At 39.9% G+C, this 18,047-nt stretch overlaps 1 protein-coding gene across 4 annotated transcripts in view; it reads right to left on the bottom strand.

The window, feature by feature from the left end:
- LOC126262474 (endoplasmic reticulum metallopeptidase 1-like) overlaps positions 1-18,047 on the bottom strand; it is a 254,455-nt gene that overhangs the window by 150,084 nt on the left and 86,324 nt on the right. For all 4 annotated transcript variants that reach the window (XR_007546733.1, XM_049959136.1, XM_049959137.1 and 1 more), the window contains one exon: positions 15,253-15,384. Coding sequence is in view for 3 of the 4 variants with exons in the window: in XM_049959136.1 (XP_049815093.1) it covers positions 15,253-15,384 (132 nt within the window). In the remaining variant the exon portion in view is untranslated. The remainder of the gene's footprint in view (positions 1-15,252; positions 15,385-18,047) is intronic.

Genomic DNA, 18,047 nt, shown 5'->3' with positions numbered 1-18,047 from the left:
GTGTGACATGCCCCACCGTCCAGGAGAGCTGCCACACTTGAATGAATTTCGTTAGAAAACGGCACCTATTTAGACTTGGCTGTGTGCCTCTGCTTTGCCAATGTGCCGCTTTGTGTCACGTACACATAACACTTAGGTTGACCAGTGGCCCCCTTCTGCCTGTGACTTGGGCCATGAAAACTTCTGTGTGTGCCCTCTCCGGCAATTCTATGCCCTATGGCCTCTATTTGCCTTCACAACTGCTGGTATACATAACTCACTGCAATCTGGCCCACACCTGGCTATAAGTTGTGCTCAGAATATCGCACAAAACTGACTTTCCCTATCCCAAACAGTGGTGCCGCTACAATGGGAATAATTTCCAATTACTTACAGACTCCTCTTTTCTCTTTTTGGTCCACACTCTCACCTTCCAGACAAAAAGGCACAGTGTTTGCAACATTGGGCTCTGTTTTTAAACAATTACTATTATGTCATTCATTTTTGCCCCACTGCACAGCATACAAATGCCGATGTATTATCACACCTCCTCAATTGCTCCAATGTTGAGTTTGACCAAACGGAAAATGTGTTTCTTGCTCTGGACAGGACTATTCACCATGGCTTGCAAGATTTCCCTATCACCGTTCACAAAATGGCACTGGCTACCAGCCAGGAGCCCCCTCCTGTGCAGTGTCTTGTCCAAAGTGCAAATTTATAGGCCACAGAGTCTCCTAAAACAATCAGGCCCATTGTTGCAAAATTATTTTGCTATGAAACATAGACTTAATGTTGTTCAGAGATTAATGTTGTTCTCAACAGAGGGTGCCGAATGTCACATAGTTGTTCCACCTCCACTCCGTGGTCACATCCTTCAGCTGCAACAGACATTCCACTGGAGCATGTCAAGGATGAAAGCTATACCTCTGTGCCACATTTATTGGCTAGGGACGGATGGTACAATTGAGGATACAGTGCATATATGTCAGGCTTGCACTTGCAACCAAGCCTACCCAGCCCAATGTTTTTCTTCATGACCCCACACTGAGCTCCTTCAGGAGAGGGTGCACATCGACTCTGCTGGTCCTTTTCAGAGTGCAGTGTGGTTTTCTGGTGAAGGATGTCCACAATTATTTTTCTTATGTGGCATAAAGCACTTCTACAGCTGCACATGCTACAATCAGAGCACTAGCTACCTTTTACGACATACAGGGAAGCCCCCCTCACACCTTAGTATTCTACAACAGACCTCAGTTTGCTTCAACAGAATTTGAGGCTTTCTGCCAACACAATGGAATACAACACCTGGCACTGCCCCTTTCCATCCAGCATGAAACTGGAAGCAAAATGGCTGGCAAGGCATAACTGAGGAAGACACTGGTATCAATTCCCACTGATGAGGCCCTAACAGTTTCTTGCGACTTATCAGTCAACCCTAGTCAAGGGAAGTCCAGCTGAAGTACCACATATGGCACAGCCAGTACACGCTCCACTGTCTGCTGTCTTACCCTGAGAGCTTAGAGCCCAAGTTACATGCCCTACTATTAGCAGGGTGCCATCATGTGGGCTCGCGCATTCGGCCAGAAGCCAGGTTGGGCACCTGGCGCCATTCTAGGCCACAAGGGGCATCAAATGTTCCTTGCTGCAGCCAGCCAGGAGCACCTGAACTTGATTCATCAACGGATCAAGTTCCAGCCACGACAAATGCAGAAGCCATCTCCACTCCTCAAGCCAGCACAGGACACTTTCAGTACCATCATTCTTAGCAACCATCCTTTCACACCATCCCTGCCAATTGCCGGTGCTCTTAGATTCATACCATGAACATGACCACAGCTCCATTAAATACTGCACCCATGTCATCATTACCAGCAGCAGCAGCAGTCATCAACCAAACCAGCACAGGGTTGGAAACACATGGAGGTTGAGTCACGTCCTCCAACAGTGCATCATCAACACTCTCAACTCCTCAGCAGTAACTGCAGCCTCTAATGAACCAAGTAGCAAGCAAAGAAGGTGCCACAGGGAAGGAAATACCAGAAATTGTGATGCTGCTGGAGCCACTGACGGGGCTGCCTACAAAGCACTCATCATTGCCAAAGAGGGTAAAATACAGATCTGGTCATTTCCAGCTCTACATGTGTATTAAAGGGGAGAGGGATTTAGAACTGTCATCAGATTGAGACATTGAATGAACACACCAGCATTGGCCGTCCAAAGTTGTACAGTTTCATGGATGCACTACAGGTAGCATGGATGAGAGCTTCTGCTGGAATTTGGAACAAAGAAAGTGCATGTGCATTCCACAGGCAAATGTGTTGATGTACAAAAATCTTTCTGGTCATTGACATTACTATTTGGACACAATGAGATGTTTGTTCTTTGTTATGTATTTCAGTCTGCTACTCCAGTTTTGTTTGTGCGCTGTTGGGGATTCTTGGCTTCACGTTTGAATTAATCTGGGTTCTCCCTTTTTGGCTTTGTGTATGGTTAGCAATCACCCGCTTGGTCTTTCCAACCACTTACAGTTTTCCAATGCAACTGCCTAGTGGCCCTACCCCATCTGGATAGTATGTTACGGAGGAAGTCTCACTCAAGGTCAACATCATGACTGCATCCTGGTAATATGTCAAAAATCCAATGAGCTGTCACTAATAGTTATTCTAATTACTTTCATAATGCAAGTTTGTGTCCATTTTCTGTCTTCAGTACAACAGCCTATGAATCTTGGAAAGTAATATATCTGAGATGCCATTGATATGCGTATGATATCAGAGAAAACAGTGCCCCAGAACTGATTAGTGCCTGTATACGTCAGGAAGAGTATGTAAAAAGTAATGGTAATTTTTTTTTAAATTTCACATATTGTATTTCTACATCTACATCTACATCTGTACTCTGCAAACCACCGTGGCAGGGAGTACATCTCACTGTACCAGTTATTAGGGTTTCTTCCCATTCCATTTACATATGGAGTGTGGGAAGAATGACTGGTTGAATGCCTCTGTGCATGCAGTAATTATTCTAGTCTTATCCTTTCTATCCATATGTGAGCAATATACAGGGGGTTGTAGTATATCCCTAGAGTAATCATTTAAAGCCGGTTCTTGAAACTTTATAAAAAGACTTTCTTGGAATAGTTAACATCTATCTTCAAGACTCTTGCAGTTCAGTTCCTTCAGTATCTCTGTGACACTCCCCAAGCGATCAAACAAACCTATGACCACTCATGCTGCCTTTCTCTTTATACATTCAATATCCCATTAGCCCTATTTGTTGTGGCTCCCACACATCTGAGCAATTTCCAGAAATGGTTTCATGAGTGACTTGTAAGCAATCTTCTTTGTAGACTAGTTGCACTTCCCCAGTATGCCACAAATAAACCAAAATCTATCATCAGTTTTACCCATGATGACGACGATGACTTATGGCGGAGGGCACTAAACAGCTAGGTCATCAGTTCCCACCACGGGCACGGCTTTACCCATGACTGAGAATATGTGAACATTCTATTTCACATCCCTACAAAATGTTACACCCAGGTATTTGTATGAGTTTGCCGATTCCAACAGTGACTCATTGGAATTATAGTCATAGGATACTACATTTTTTCATTTTACATTTCTGAACATTTAAAGCAAGTTGCCAGTCTATGCACCACTTTGATACCTTACCAAGATCTGACTGAATATGTTGTTGTTGTTGTTGTTGTGGTCTTCAGTCCTGAGACTGGTTTGATGCAGCTCTCCATACTACTCTATCCTGTGCAAGCTTCTTCATCTCCCAGTACCTACTGCAACCTACATCCTTCTGAATCTGCTTAGTGTATTCATCTCTTGGTCTCCCTCTACGATTTTTACCCTCCACACTGCCCTCCAATGCTAAATTTGTGATCCCTTGATGCCTCAAAACATGTCCTACCAACCGATCCCTTCTTCTAGTCAAATTGTGCCACAAACTTCTCTTCTCCCCAATCCTACTCAATACTTCCTCATTAGTTACGTGATCTACCCACGTTATCTTCAGCATTCTTCTGTAGCACCACATTTCGAAAGCTTCTATTCTCTTCTTGTCCAAACTAGTTATCGTCCATGTTTCACTTCCATACATGGCTACACTCCATACAAATACTTTCAGAAACGACTTCCTGACACTTAAATCTATACTCGATGTTAACAAATTTCTCTTCTTCAGAAACGATTTCCTTGCCATTGCCAGTCTACATTTTATATCCTCTCTACTTCGACCATCAGCAGTTATTTTACTCCCTAAATAGCAAAACTCCTTTACTACTTTAAGTGTCTCATTTCCTAATCTAATTCCCTCAGCATCACCCGATTTAATTTGACTACATTCCATTATCCTTGTTTTGCTTTTGTTGATGTTCATCTTATATCCTCCTTTCAAGACACTGTCCATTCCGTTCAATTGCTCTTCCAAGTCCTTTGCTGTCTCTGACGCAATTACAATGTCATCGGCGAACCTCAAAGTTTTTACTTCTTCTCCATGAATTTTAATACCTACTCCGAATTTTTCTTTTGTTTCCTTTACTGCTTACTCAATATACAGATTGAATAACATCGGGAAGAGGCTACAACCCTGTCTCACTCCCTTCCCAACCACTGCTTCCCTTTCATGCCCCTCGACTCTTATAACTGCCATCTGGTTTCTGTACAAATTGTAAATAGCCTTTCGCTCCCTGTATTTTACCCCTGCCACCTTCAGAATTTGAAAGAGAGTATTCCAGCTAACGTTGTCAAAAGCTTTCTGTAAGTCTACAAATGCTAGAAACGTAGGTTTGCCTTTTCTTAATCTTTCTTCTAAGATAAGTCGTAAGGTTAGTATTGCCACACGTGTTCCAACATTTCTACGGAATCCAAACTGATCTTCCCCAAGGTCCGCTTCTACCAGTTTTTCCATTCGTCTGTAAAGAATTCGCGTTAGTATTTTGCAGCCGTGACTTACTAAACTGATAGTTCGGTAATTTTCACATCTGTCAACACCTGCTTTCTTTGGGATTGGAATTATTATATTCTTCTTGAAGTCTGAGGGTATTTTGCCTGTCTCATACATCTTGCTCACCAGATGGTAGAGTTTTGTCAGGACTGGCTCTCCCAAGGCCATCAGTAGTTCTAATGGAATGTTGTCTACTCCCAGGGCCTTGTTTCGACTCAGGTCTTTCAGTGCTCTGTCAAACTCATCACACAGTATCGTATCTCCCATTTCGTCTTCATCTACATCCTCTTCCATTTCCATAATAGTGTCCTCAAGTACATCGCCCTTGTATAAACCCTCTATATACTCCTTCCACCTTTCTGCCTTCCCTTCTTTGCTTAGATCTGGGTTGCCATCTGAGCTCTTGATATTCATACAAGTGGTTCTCTTCTCTCCAAAGGTCTCTTTAATTCTTCTGTAGGCAGTATCTATATTACCCCTAGTGAGACAAGCCTCTACATCCTTACATTTGTCCTCTAGCCATCCCTGCTTAGTCATTTTTCACTTCCTGTCAATCTCATTTTTGAGACGTTTGTATTCCTTTTTGCCTGCTTTATTTACTGCATTTTTATATTTTCTCCTTTCATCAATTAAATTCAATATTTCTTCTGTTACCCAAGGATTTCTATTAGCCCTCGTCTTTTTACCTGCTTGATCCTCTGCTGCCTTCACTACTTCATCCCTCAGAGCTACCTATTCTTCTTCTACTGTATTTCTTTCGCCCATTCCTGTCAATTGTTCCCTTATGCTCTCCCTCAAAATCTCTAAAACCTCTGGTTCTTTCAGTTTATCCAGGTCCCATCTCCTTAAATTCCCACCTTTTTGCAGTTTCTTCAGTTTCAATCTGCAGTTCATAACCAATAGATTGTGTTCAGAATCCACATCTGCCCCTGGAAATGTCTTACAATTTAAAACCTGGTTCCTAAATCTCTGTCTTACCATTATATAATCTATCTGATACCTTTTAGTATCTCCAGGATTCTTCCAGGTATACAACCTTCTTTTATGATTCTTGAACCAAGTGTTAGCTATGATTAAGTTATGCTCTGTGCAAAATTCTACAAGGCGGTTTCCTCTTTCATTTCTTCCCCCCAATCCATATTCACCTACTATGTTCCCTTCTCTCCCTTTTCCTACTGACGAATTCCAGTCACCCATGACTATTAAATTTTCGCCTCCCTTCACTACCTGAATAATTTCTTTTATCTCGTCATACATTTCATCTATTTCTTCATCATCTGCAGAGCTAGTTGGCATACAAACTTGTGCTACTGTAGTAGGCATGGGCTTTGTGGCTATCTTGGCCACATTAATGCGTTCACTATGCTGTTTGTAGTAGCTAACCCGCACTCCTATTTTTTTATTCATTATTAAACCTACTCCTGCATTACCCCTATTTGATTTTGTATTTATAACCCTGTAATCACCTGACCAAAAAGTCTTGTTCCTCCTGCCACCGAACTTCACTAATTCCCATGATATCTAACTTTAACCTATCCATTTCCCTTTTTAAATTTTCTAACCTACCTGCCCGATTAAGGGATCTGACATTCCATGCTCCGATCCGTACAACGCCAGTTTTCTTTCTCCTGATAACGACGTCCTCTTGAGTAGTTCCCGCCCGGAGATCCGGGCGGGGACTATTTTACCTCCAGAATATTTTACCCAAGAGGACGCCATCATCACTTAATCATACAGTAAAGCTGCATGTCCTCGGAAAAAATTACGGCTGTAGTTTCCCCTTGCTTTCAGCCGTTCGCAGTACCAGCACAGCAAGGCCGTTTTGGTTAATGTTACAAGGCCAGATCAGTCAATCATCCAGACTGTTGCCCCTGCAACTACTGAAAAGGCTGCTGCCCCTCTTCAGGAACCACATGTTTGTCTGGCCTCTCAACAGATACCCCTCTGTTGTGGTTGCACCTACGGTACGGCCATCTGTATTGCTGAGGCACACAAGCCTCCCCACCAACGACAAGGTCCATGGTTCATGGGGGGGGGGGGGGGGGTTACTGAATATATACACAGCTTATTTCACATAGTACTTCTTTATAGATAACGGCATCATCTGCAAAAAGTCTGAGGTTACAGTTAGTACTGTCTGCAAGGTGATTACTGCACAACATGAACAACAAAGATCCCATCTCACGTCCCTCGGACAAACGCAAAGTTACTTCTACATCTGCCATGACTCTTCACTCCAAATAACATGCTGCATCCTGCCAAGCAAAAGGTTCTCAATCCAGTCACAAATTTCACTTGATACCCCATATGATCATATTTTTGACGATAAATGTAGGTGTGATACTGAGTTAAATGCTTTTTGGAAATCAAGAAATACTGCAACTACCTGGTTGCCTTGATCGAAAGTTTTCAGTATGTCATGTGAGAAAAGTGCAATTTGGGTTTCACATGATCGATGTCTTTGAAATCCATACTGGCTGGTGTTGAGGTGGTTCATTCTGTTCAGGACCTCTCATTATGTATGAGCTCAGAATATGGTCTAAGATTCTACAGCTAAGTGACGTCAAGGATATTGAACGGTAGTCTTCTGGACCACTTCTACTACCCTTCTTGTAGACAGGTGTGACCTGAGCTTTCTTTCCAAGAACTGAGCACGGTTTTTTGTTCAAGGGATCTACGATAGATTATAGTCAGAAAAGGTGATAACTCAGCCACAAATTCAATATAGAATTTGACAGGGATTCCATTGGGTGCTGGAGCTTTGTTCAATTTTAATCATTTCAGCTGTTTATCAATACCACTGACACTTAATACTTATTTCATTCATCTTTTCAGTAGTACAGGGATTAAATTAGGAAAAATCTCTTGATTTGTCCTTTATAAAGGAACATTTGAAAACAGAGTTTATCATTTCAGCTTTTGCTTTCCTACCCCCAATTTCAGTTCATATCAGAAACCACTATAGCCCTTACATATGACCAGAATTGGGTTTAGTGAAATATCATTTGACAATATTCTGATATGGCAGTCACTGAAGTCATCATGCATTTCTCTCTTGACAGCCAAATGCATTTCATTCAGCATCTGTATCTCATTAGTGCAATTTTCATGTTTTTTTTCTGTTGGTGAAAATGTCTGAAAATTAGCTGAGAATGTTAGTCATATTGGATATTTAGCATGCTGTCAGCTGTCTAAAAGTTGCATGTGCTTTGGTAGTACTGGTGATTACTTATTTTGTATAAAATTGGACCAGAGAATCAGTATTAAATTTTGCTATAAGTATGGAATGAAGAACAGCCAAGTTTCATAAATGTTAAATATTGCTTTTGGTGAGTGTGTTACAAGTAAAACAAGGATTTATAAGTGGTAGAAACATTTAGGAGGAGACCATGAAGGTGTTGAAGACAAGGAGTACCCTGGAAGCCCTGGCACATCATTAAATGATGAAATCATGGAGAAATGAAATAAATTATTATGAATGATAAATAAATTTGCCATATCAATGAGCACATTTCATGAAACTTTTTGAATGCTTTTGATATGAAACATGTGACAGCAAAAATTATTCCAAAATTGTTGAATCCCGAATGAGAAAATCAGTGAATGGAAGTTGCAAAGTTGTTCAGAGTCACAAGGTGAATTCAACAGTAATGCAGAACTACTGAAACATTTCAAAACTGGGTGATGAAACATGGATTCACAGATCTGCCATCAAAATTATGGCTGTCTAATACCAGTGGATGCATTCTGGATTGCCAAGACCAAATAAAGCTCAACAACTGCTGTAAAATGTGTAGGTTAAGCTGATTGTGTTCTTCAGTTTTAACAGCACATTATACCTTGACTTCTTGCCACAGTAAGGAACCTAACCTAAATTTCAATGCTGTTTGCATGAAGCAATCCGGAAAAAAAGTCTGGATTTGTCATTAAACAATTCATGTCCTTTGCACCACAATAATATATATGCTCACACTTCATTGCTAGTTGATGAATTATGCCCCAACCTCCATATTCACTAGACATGGCCCTCCAAAACTTTTTTTCTATTTTCCAAAAAAAAAAAAAGAGGGGGAGGGGGGGGGGCTCTCATTTCAAAAGTGTATATGTTACTATGTTATTGAAGACACATTGCTGTAAGAGAGGTAAAGGCTACCCCTAAAGTGTGTTGGGATTAGGGGTAACATTAACACAGATGAATAAATAAAATTCTTTCCATAAAACAAAACTTCATGTTATCTTTTGAACACGCCTCCCATCTTCTCTTCTACAAGGAGTACCCAAAAAACTGGAACTATTATTTAAAACCTGTATAATTTCAAACTTTTCACAAAACAACCTATTCCCCTTCAAAATACCCTCCATTAAAAATAATATATTTGTCCCACCACTGTTGACAACATTTTTGTAGTAATTTTTAGAAATGGCTGACAGCTCCTCTCTCATTTTTTTCTTGTCTTCTTCAATGTTGTCATATCAGTGTCCTTTCATGTCCCTTCCCAGGCGCGGAAATAAGAAAAAGTCGCACGGAGACAGGTCCGACAAGTAACGTGCTTGGGGTAGCAGAACCAAGCCATTTTTAGCCAAACATTGTCGAACAGAGATGGCTGTATGTGCAGGTGTTGTCATAGTGGAATAAATGGTCTCCTGTCTGCCACAAATCATGTCGTTTTTGACAAACACTGTTGCGCAGATTTCTTAAAAATTCCAAATAAAAGGTCTGATTGATGGTCTGACCTGGGGGAACAAAGTCTGAATGAACTATGCCCTTGGCATCAAAAAAATCAAATCAGCATTGTTTTGATGTTTGATTTGACTTGACTACATTTTTTTTTAAAGGAATTGAAGATCACATCTCCCATTGGCTTGACTGTTGCTTTGTTTCTGGGTCTTAACCATAGCACCATGACTCATCGCCAGTAATGAATGACCTTTGACAGAAATTTTGGATCAGTTTCAAGCTATTGTTTCAAAGCACAACATGTTTCAACTCAACGCACTTTGTTATTGTCAGTTAGAGCCTAAGGAACAAACTTGCCAGCAACCCTTTCCATTCCCAAATCTTCCGTTAAAATTCGCTGAACTGAGCTCCAAGATAACCCACTAATCTCTGACAGTTGATCAATTGTCTGTTGATGGTCTGTGTGCACAAGCTCCCAAATTTTTTCAATATTTTCATCGATTCAGGCAATTGATGGACGTCCAGAATGAGGTTTGCCATCAATTGACATGTCACCATTTTTAAATCAAGAAAACCCTTCGTACATTTGGGTTTTTCCCATAGCATCATATTGGCACGCCGTTTTCAATGTTAAAACAGTTTTAGCAGAATTTTTACTGAGTAGAAAGCAAAATTTCACAGATGCACATTGCTCACTTAAACTTGCCATCAAAAAAAAACGAAACAAGAACAACACAGCACTAGCAAAAACAATCAATGCAGATGAACAGAACAAGCCAGGTTGACAACAGAGGCGGCACTGAACTGGCAATGAGTTGTGCTGTACATGCCTAGCAGCAAAAATGTGTACTACACAAGCTTTGCCCATGGGTTACCCTCTCATATGAACCCTGATGACAGCTGCACCAATGGGCTTTCTCATAGTATTTGACACAGCAAACCCCACTGGGTCGAGAGTTAGTAGTGAGACCTATACAGACAAGCTCCACCCAGAACCATAAGTTGGAAATGTGGGGTATAAGTCCATCTTAAGTCAGTTCATCAAAACAGCACTTTGAACTACTTGTTAAATAAATAACATGGTGTCTGCATGATGGCCAGGTTGAAGTGATTTATGAAATTCATGTAGAAGATAACAGAGTGTGGCAGAATTGTCAGATTGTGAAATGCATGCAACACATAGACATTTAAACAGAAGACTTTCAGTAAGATGACAAACCACAATAATGAGAGAGATTGGCAGAAAAGTGGCACACGTCCTTGTCAAAAAGGTTCCAGGTGATCAACACAATATTGAGGTCAGTGTAGTTGTAATGGGAAGAGCAACTGCTGTTAGATCAACATTACTTGTGATGAATGTGGCATTCCCCCTCCCCCACTTAGGCTGTTATTTATTTAAACATTGCTTTCATTTTAAAACTGGTTTGGGCTTTTTATAAGCTACTGACCAGTGAACACCTGTACAGAAATGCACATTATATTACTGTTATGAAATGGCGTTGCTTGTAGTACTGACCCAAGTGCTGTTGGATAATGGGCAAGTAGTGCTTGGCACACTGTGGTCTCCCATCTCCATGAAGTGCAGTCAGGCAGATCATCATTAAACAAACATGAGTTTGACTCAAAGACCATGTCTTTGAACTGATGACAGCACAGGAAACCTGTGAGAGTTCTGTAAAGCTAATGACCTTTACACATGGGGCTAAATACAGGTACCTGTGTCCCTCAATGTTGGGTCTCACTGATTACTCTACTCACTGTATCATGCTGGCAGGCACTTGCTCCTGTATTTGATGTTCCATTTTTCATTGAAGTGATAAAGTTTTATCTTGAATCACCTACTACAACTGTCCACATAACTGATTCAGTTCTGAAATAAGTTGACTGCAAAAAGATCCTATTCTTGAACGAAAATAGTATGGTGTGATTACAGCAAGATCTAGCCAGCTGCAGTATCTTCAGCATCCTCACCTCTATAGATCGTTACATCATTTAGTTTTCTTAATTTTGACTGCCACGAGAGCAGCTGGAGACTCTAAGCTAAAATGGGGATGACTGTGGCATATTGGAGAGTGATCTCGCCAAGGGTACAGCAATGGGTTTCATCCCACAGGTAAGCTGTAGTCATCTGCAGTCACCTAGTGTACATAAAATGGCCCTATTGTCTGAAGATTTGAAGCATTATATTTGGCAAAAATTCTCCTTCTTTCTTTACAGTAGCATAAGACATTCCCAGATGTCCACAATGGAAACATACCTGCATGTTGCCCTCAGTTCTCTAAATGTCCATTTTTGTGGATGGCAACTGAATTGGCATGGAAGATGGTTGCATCTTGTAATGGTACTTGAATTACGTAACCATTATGGTACCTCACCTGAACCTCTCGATACCAGCTATATTCTACTGTGTTTCTGTTAACTACTTAACATATTTCTAAGACAATATTCAGATTTGATTTCATTTGTGACACATATTGATGTATCACAAATGAAATCAAATCTGAATATTGTCTCAGAAATATGTTAAGTAGTTAACAGAAACACAGTAGAATATAGCTGGTATCGAGAGGTTCAGGTGAGGTACCATAATGGTTACGTAATTCAAGTACCATTACAATCTGTATCATCAAGAACTTTGGATGTTGCCTGATAGTTGCAGCATAAAACTGAGATTTATATTCCTCAATGTAAGCCTGTCTTGCAGAGATCAGTGCCAATGACCAATGAACCTCTTATTGAATTAGCAATGTTACTCCCATCTGGCTGAGCTCATCATTCAACACTGATACTTCTGACCCTCTGGATTCAACATTAAGAGATGTCATAAACGCTCCTCTCTTTTCTCTGACTTATTACTGTATTAACAATGTGAAGTACATATAGGATTCCATGACAGTGGTTGCATTCAGAAGATTGTCAGATATGTTTCAGCATACTCTTTCTGGTGCATTGTCTCAATGTGCTGGCACTATCTGATGAAGTGCACTGTGGAGTTGATACACTTCAAAAGAAGCATTTGAAGATGAGCTCAGTCACATCCTTCATTAGTTGTGAAACTCTGTCAATTTTCATCATATTTCAGTTCATTGTATGACAAAGCACTAGAATTCCTGGTGTTAGGCTCTGTTCTTTAGTTGTTTTTTGTCTATGCTGACCCGCTGCTGATAATCACCTTATGTTTCAATGTTTTCTAAATTTCTGTCTGAAATTTGTCCTGTCTCTTGAACTCTTTTTCATTGTTCTCAACCACTGTTGGGCTATGCTGTCCAAGTCTAAGGACAGATTGAAAAGACACACCATTTTACCCTAACAATTTTATTTAAGCAACACAGTCAACTCCTTTTAGTCACTTCATCGAATCCTGGCCAGTGTCTCCCAAAAACCATGCTGTATGCATGATATGCATCTTATTTATGTATAAGGTTTGTAAAAATACATAAAAAATAAAAGAAATATGGTCATCATGCTACAATTTAAGCACCGTCCCTCCTCAAAGTAGTCCCCTCCACTGGCAATACACCATTCCCAACAATTTTTCCATCTTTGGAAGCCTCTCAGATTGCACTTTGTGAGATGTTACGTAGATCTCATCACACTGCCCTGAATCTCCTCTAGGGTTTGGAAATGATGTGCTTTCAATGTGATTTTATGTTTGCCAAACAGGAAAATCTGCTGGATCTGTGTCCACAGAATAGGGAAGACAGTCACAATGGGAGTAGGATGGTTAGGCAGATAGTATGGACAAAGAGTGGTGCATGGACCAGCAGATAGTTGTGAGTCTGGTTTTTGCACACAATTCAACCCTCTTCCTGTGCACATATTCCACAAATGTGCTAAAATTTCCTGGTTGACTTCCTTGTTTACCATCTGACTAGGTGGTACAAATTGCTGATGGACAGTGCCTTTGTAGTCAAAAAACACAGCCAACCTCACCTTGACCTTTGACCAACTCATATGTGCTTTTTTTTGGATGAGGAAGCCCTTTGCCCTCTCACTGCAATGGCTGCATCTTCATTTCAACATCATAGCCATAAACCCTTTTCTCAAGTTATGATGTTCTCAAGGATGTTTTCACTGTCATTTGCAGTGGCAAGCAGTTCCTGGCTAATTTCAACATGGATCTGTTTCTAATTGCCAGTCAACAAACATGGCATTAATTTTGCACTGACATGATACATCACATATTTTTCACTCACAATTTGATGGCATGATCCTATGCTGATGCCCACTTATCCACCAGCTTCTTGAACAGTTAAACAACAATTTCAAAGAATCACAGCACAATCTTTCTCAACATGGTCATCATCTGTTGATGTGGAAGATCGTATAGGCCTGTGATCCTCAATTACCAGCATTCTGCCTTGTGCAAAATGCTTAAAATACTCATAGCTCTGCGTGCAACTAATACGGTGCTGACCATATGCTTGCAAACCAGTCAAAATGTATCTGTAAAAGTTGCAGCAAGTTTGTAGTAAAATTTCACACACACATGCTGTCCTTCAAACTCTTTCATTGATGCTTTGTCACTAATCTGACAAAGAGTTTGTGCGTGTGCTCACTTCAGCAGTTGTAGCAACAACCAACAGTCACAGCGAAACAAGGCTAACAGCAGTTTGTTGTGCAGACTTGCCACTAGGCGTGCATAGTAACCGCAGTGCACCACCTCTGCTAGTCAGCACGCTATTTCAAAAGTTCAGTCTTTCTTTGAACACAAGTTGCATGGTTTTGTACCATTCACTGACAATGCAAGCCACATGCAGAATGCATTGTTTGTACTTGGATTTCTGTTTGTGAAGGCTACAGTGTTTGCATAGCCTTATTGCAGCAACAGTAGCATTGATGTCAGAGATACCTAGCCTCTCCACAAAACTGCATCATGTAGAATCCGAAATAAAGTACTAGTTGTAAGAACAGACCCATCAACAAAACTAAGACTTCACACTGAAAGAGTGTTTATTGAGCACACACAAAAGTACATGTGGAACTGAACTTCCTGCATCTGGAGAAACTTGGAATGTCCTAGCTAATTAAACTATACCATGAATAAGTAATCCCAGAACTTCCAAAAACTACAAATTTAAATGATAAATACTTGCAAAAGATGGGAACTGAACTGGTGATTTGCATAGCACAGCCTGTAATTATTCATTATGTGTCAGTGGCTGACAAAGGGTCTGGGGAAATATTAACCTCTCACTTAAGTCTATCGCATAAGGTAACACATTTTTAAACAGATGCTGAGGTGTGATAATTATTTTACAATAAGAGAATTTAGTCTGTACTTGTATATCAGCTTCAATTTAATAACAGAGAAATTTAATCAAGTCTAGCACATAGGGTTAAAAACATTAAGAGAAATAACTATTCAAATAATCAAATAAGAGCTACCTTCTTAGATTGACAGTAGTGTAAATTAATGAGAGTAACAGATAACACTATTAAGACAGTAGAGTTCTTGCCTTCATTAATATCATAGAAGTAAGAAGCCACCCTCAATGTCCCACAAACACTCAAGAAGACATCAATAAAACTGTAGTTTCCTAATAACCATCCAAACATCAATCACTGCAATAACAAAAAATACAAAAGGTAGAACAAAATCTGAGGGTTAAAGGTGTGGTTATAAAGTGTACTCTTACCTTTAGAAGCCAAGGATTCTTTGGTCCAGTCTGGAATAAAATTTCCTTTCCTCCTGAACCTGCTGCTTCCAAGTTTATAAATGCTTTGACTTCAGAAGCCCACTGATGCTGACTGATAAATCCATGGGCTCCCTGGAAATATGCAAATGCCCAAGTATATTTCCAAACAGATAGGTAAGACATTACTGGTAAATCATTGCCCATTTGGAAGACAACTGAGAAGCAAGAACTTAGCCTATTTAATTAACAGTTTAAACATGTCATTTTCAATCTAAGGCTTTCAGACAGTGTGAAGAATGTTGGTGTTGTTAACAGGGCAATGGAAAAGATGACTATTTGCAGTACTGAATATAAAATATATCTGGGTTCTCTGATTTGGATTAAAGTGAGGGGTCTCAACTACAACTCATATAATTCAGTGATGTTCTTAGCTCTGGATTTCTTGACTTTTCACTTTATTGGTCAGGGACACAATGCAGAAGGCAGCAACTTTGGTAGTGAAGGACTCTTCATATTTGGATGGTAGACATAAATAAAGAACATATTAACTCCATATAATGAAATTTCTATCACATATCTGTCAAGTTTCCTTATGAACACTGGTTCTCATAAATCATGGAAGAGTAACAAACATACTTAGCCAAAGAATATAATACACAAACTGGCATAAATAGAGAAAAACACACTTCTAGACAAGCAATTTAGTTTAAATTTTGAAAAATGTTGAAAGATATGAAACTGGATGTATCAGCAGGTCCATGTAAAGTAACACATTATGATTACTTATGTAGCAATACAACAATGTGTAAGGCTGTTAACAATGCGGTCCAGAAGCTCTATGGCAATTGAATACCTCTCTCCTTGTAGAACTGCTGCCAGCCCAGTACAGGTAGAGTGAGGACTGCAAGAGGTAACACAATTCTCAAGAGTGTGCCATGCATGCTATGTAGAATTCAGTTCAGGAGGCTGAGCTAGTGAATTTACAGCAACCATACATTGTTGATAATTCTATTTGTTAGAACAAATAGTGCCATTATGGTTTCGAGTTCAGGCTCACATTTGTAATTTTGTTATGCTGTATACCTAATTTTTACAGCATAATGTAATTTTAAATGTGTCTGGGGATGAACTCGTTAGTTCTAAACAGGCAATGGTGCTATTTCTTCCTAATAAATAGAATAATGAACAGGGGCTGCTTGCTGTTTTTATTTTACTGTAAGAATTAACCTGTATTTTCACACATCCCAAGTCTTACCATATCGATTTTTTGACAAAGTAACAAACAATGAAATGTTTCCTGTTGAATATTTTTATTCATAACATTTGCTCTGTGGTGTGGGAGATGTCATTTTGTACAATGCACTTACCATCTACTCAATTTCGTATGGAGAGGCATGGCAGTCTGTGTGTCTATCTTAAGTGCTCAACCTTCCCCCCCCCCCCCCCCCCTCACCAAACACACACACACACACACACACACACACACACACACACACACACTCTCTCTCTCTCTCTCTCTCTCTCTCTCTCTCTAGCTGTATTGATTTTCATAATCATCCAGTCCAATAATACCCTCGTTTATGCATGAGTGGTGTGAGCTGTCAGTTGTAAATATTAGCATCTGGGATTTATTTGCATTGACCTTTAATCCTTGTGCAGGAAAATATGAATTTAACTGTAGTATCCCATTACTTGCTGAGAATTTCAGTTCCTCACAGTCTTTGCCATGAAATAAAACTGAGGAGTCATCAGCATAATTTACAATGTGCGAGTTAATGGGGTGTACAATGTCATTAATATACGCTAAAAAGAGGAAAGGTCCAATAATTAAGCCTTGAGGGACTCCCTGTGTCACTGTTCACTTATGGATTTAAAGGTGAAGACCTTATTGTCAATTTGATGTGTAAGTTTGGTACACTGTTTCTGATTCACCAAATAGGTGAATAGAAGTTTCATTGATGCATCACTGATATTGTACGCGCGCAGTTTTTTTTTTTTTTTTAAGAGAAGCTCATGGTTTACTGATTCAAAAGCTTTGCTCAGGTCAAGGAATATTCTGGCTGTATGCATACCGCATTCTATATTGCTATATACTTCATGGAAGAAACTGGTAACAGCAGTGGTCGTGCTTGGGTCTTTCCTAAACCCATGCTGCGATTCGGTAAGCATTTTGTGTCTTGAGAAAAATGTTGTGAGTTGTGATAGGATTACTGTTTCAAATATTTTACTGAAGGTAGGGATTAGCAATATCGGTCTATAATTTGATACTACTTCTTTACTTCCATTCTTATGGATTGGCTGAATTACACTTATTTTTAAGGCATTTATATATATGCTTTCACTAATACTACAGTTGAAAAGATAGGTAAGGGGTTTAGTTATTTCATTGGTACATTTCTTTAGCACCACAATTGAGATACCCCATCCAATCCGGATGAATGCTTGTTCTTTAGCTTTTGCATTGGGTTAAATATTTCCTGTTGATTCAGCTCCATAAATTCGAGCTCTATACCATCCGTGACCTCATTTGGTGTGCCAGCCTGCAGATCTACAATAGGTGCTGATTGGTCAAAAAGGAGAGATAAAACGCTTATTGAATAAATGACATACTTCATTTGGAAACCGCCTGCGGCTTAGAATCGAATGCAAAGTAATCGGAAGTTCTGAAAAATGTTGGTAGGTGCTGCCCCAACTAACTTATTCCGTCAAATATATGTATTGATACACAGGCATGCTTTGCAGGCACGAAGATAAATATTGGCGAAAAACCTCTGCGTCAGTAAATAAATTTAAAA

This window comes from Schistocerca nitens, chromosome 6 (assembly GCF_023898315.1).
Source record: "Schistocerca nitens isolate TAMUIC-IGC-003100 chromosome 6, iqSchNite1.1, whole genome shotgun sequence".
Lineage (NCBI taxonomy): Eukaryota > Metazoa > Arthropoda > Insecta > Orthoptera > Acrididae > Schistocerca > Schistocerca nitens.
This window is presented reverse-complemented; position numbering and strand designations above follow the sequence as displayed.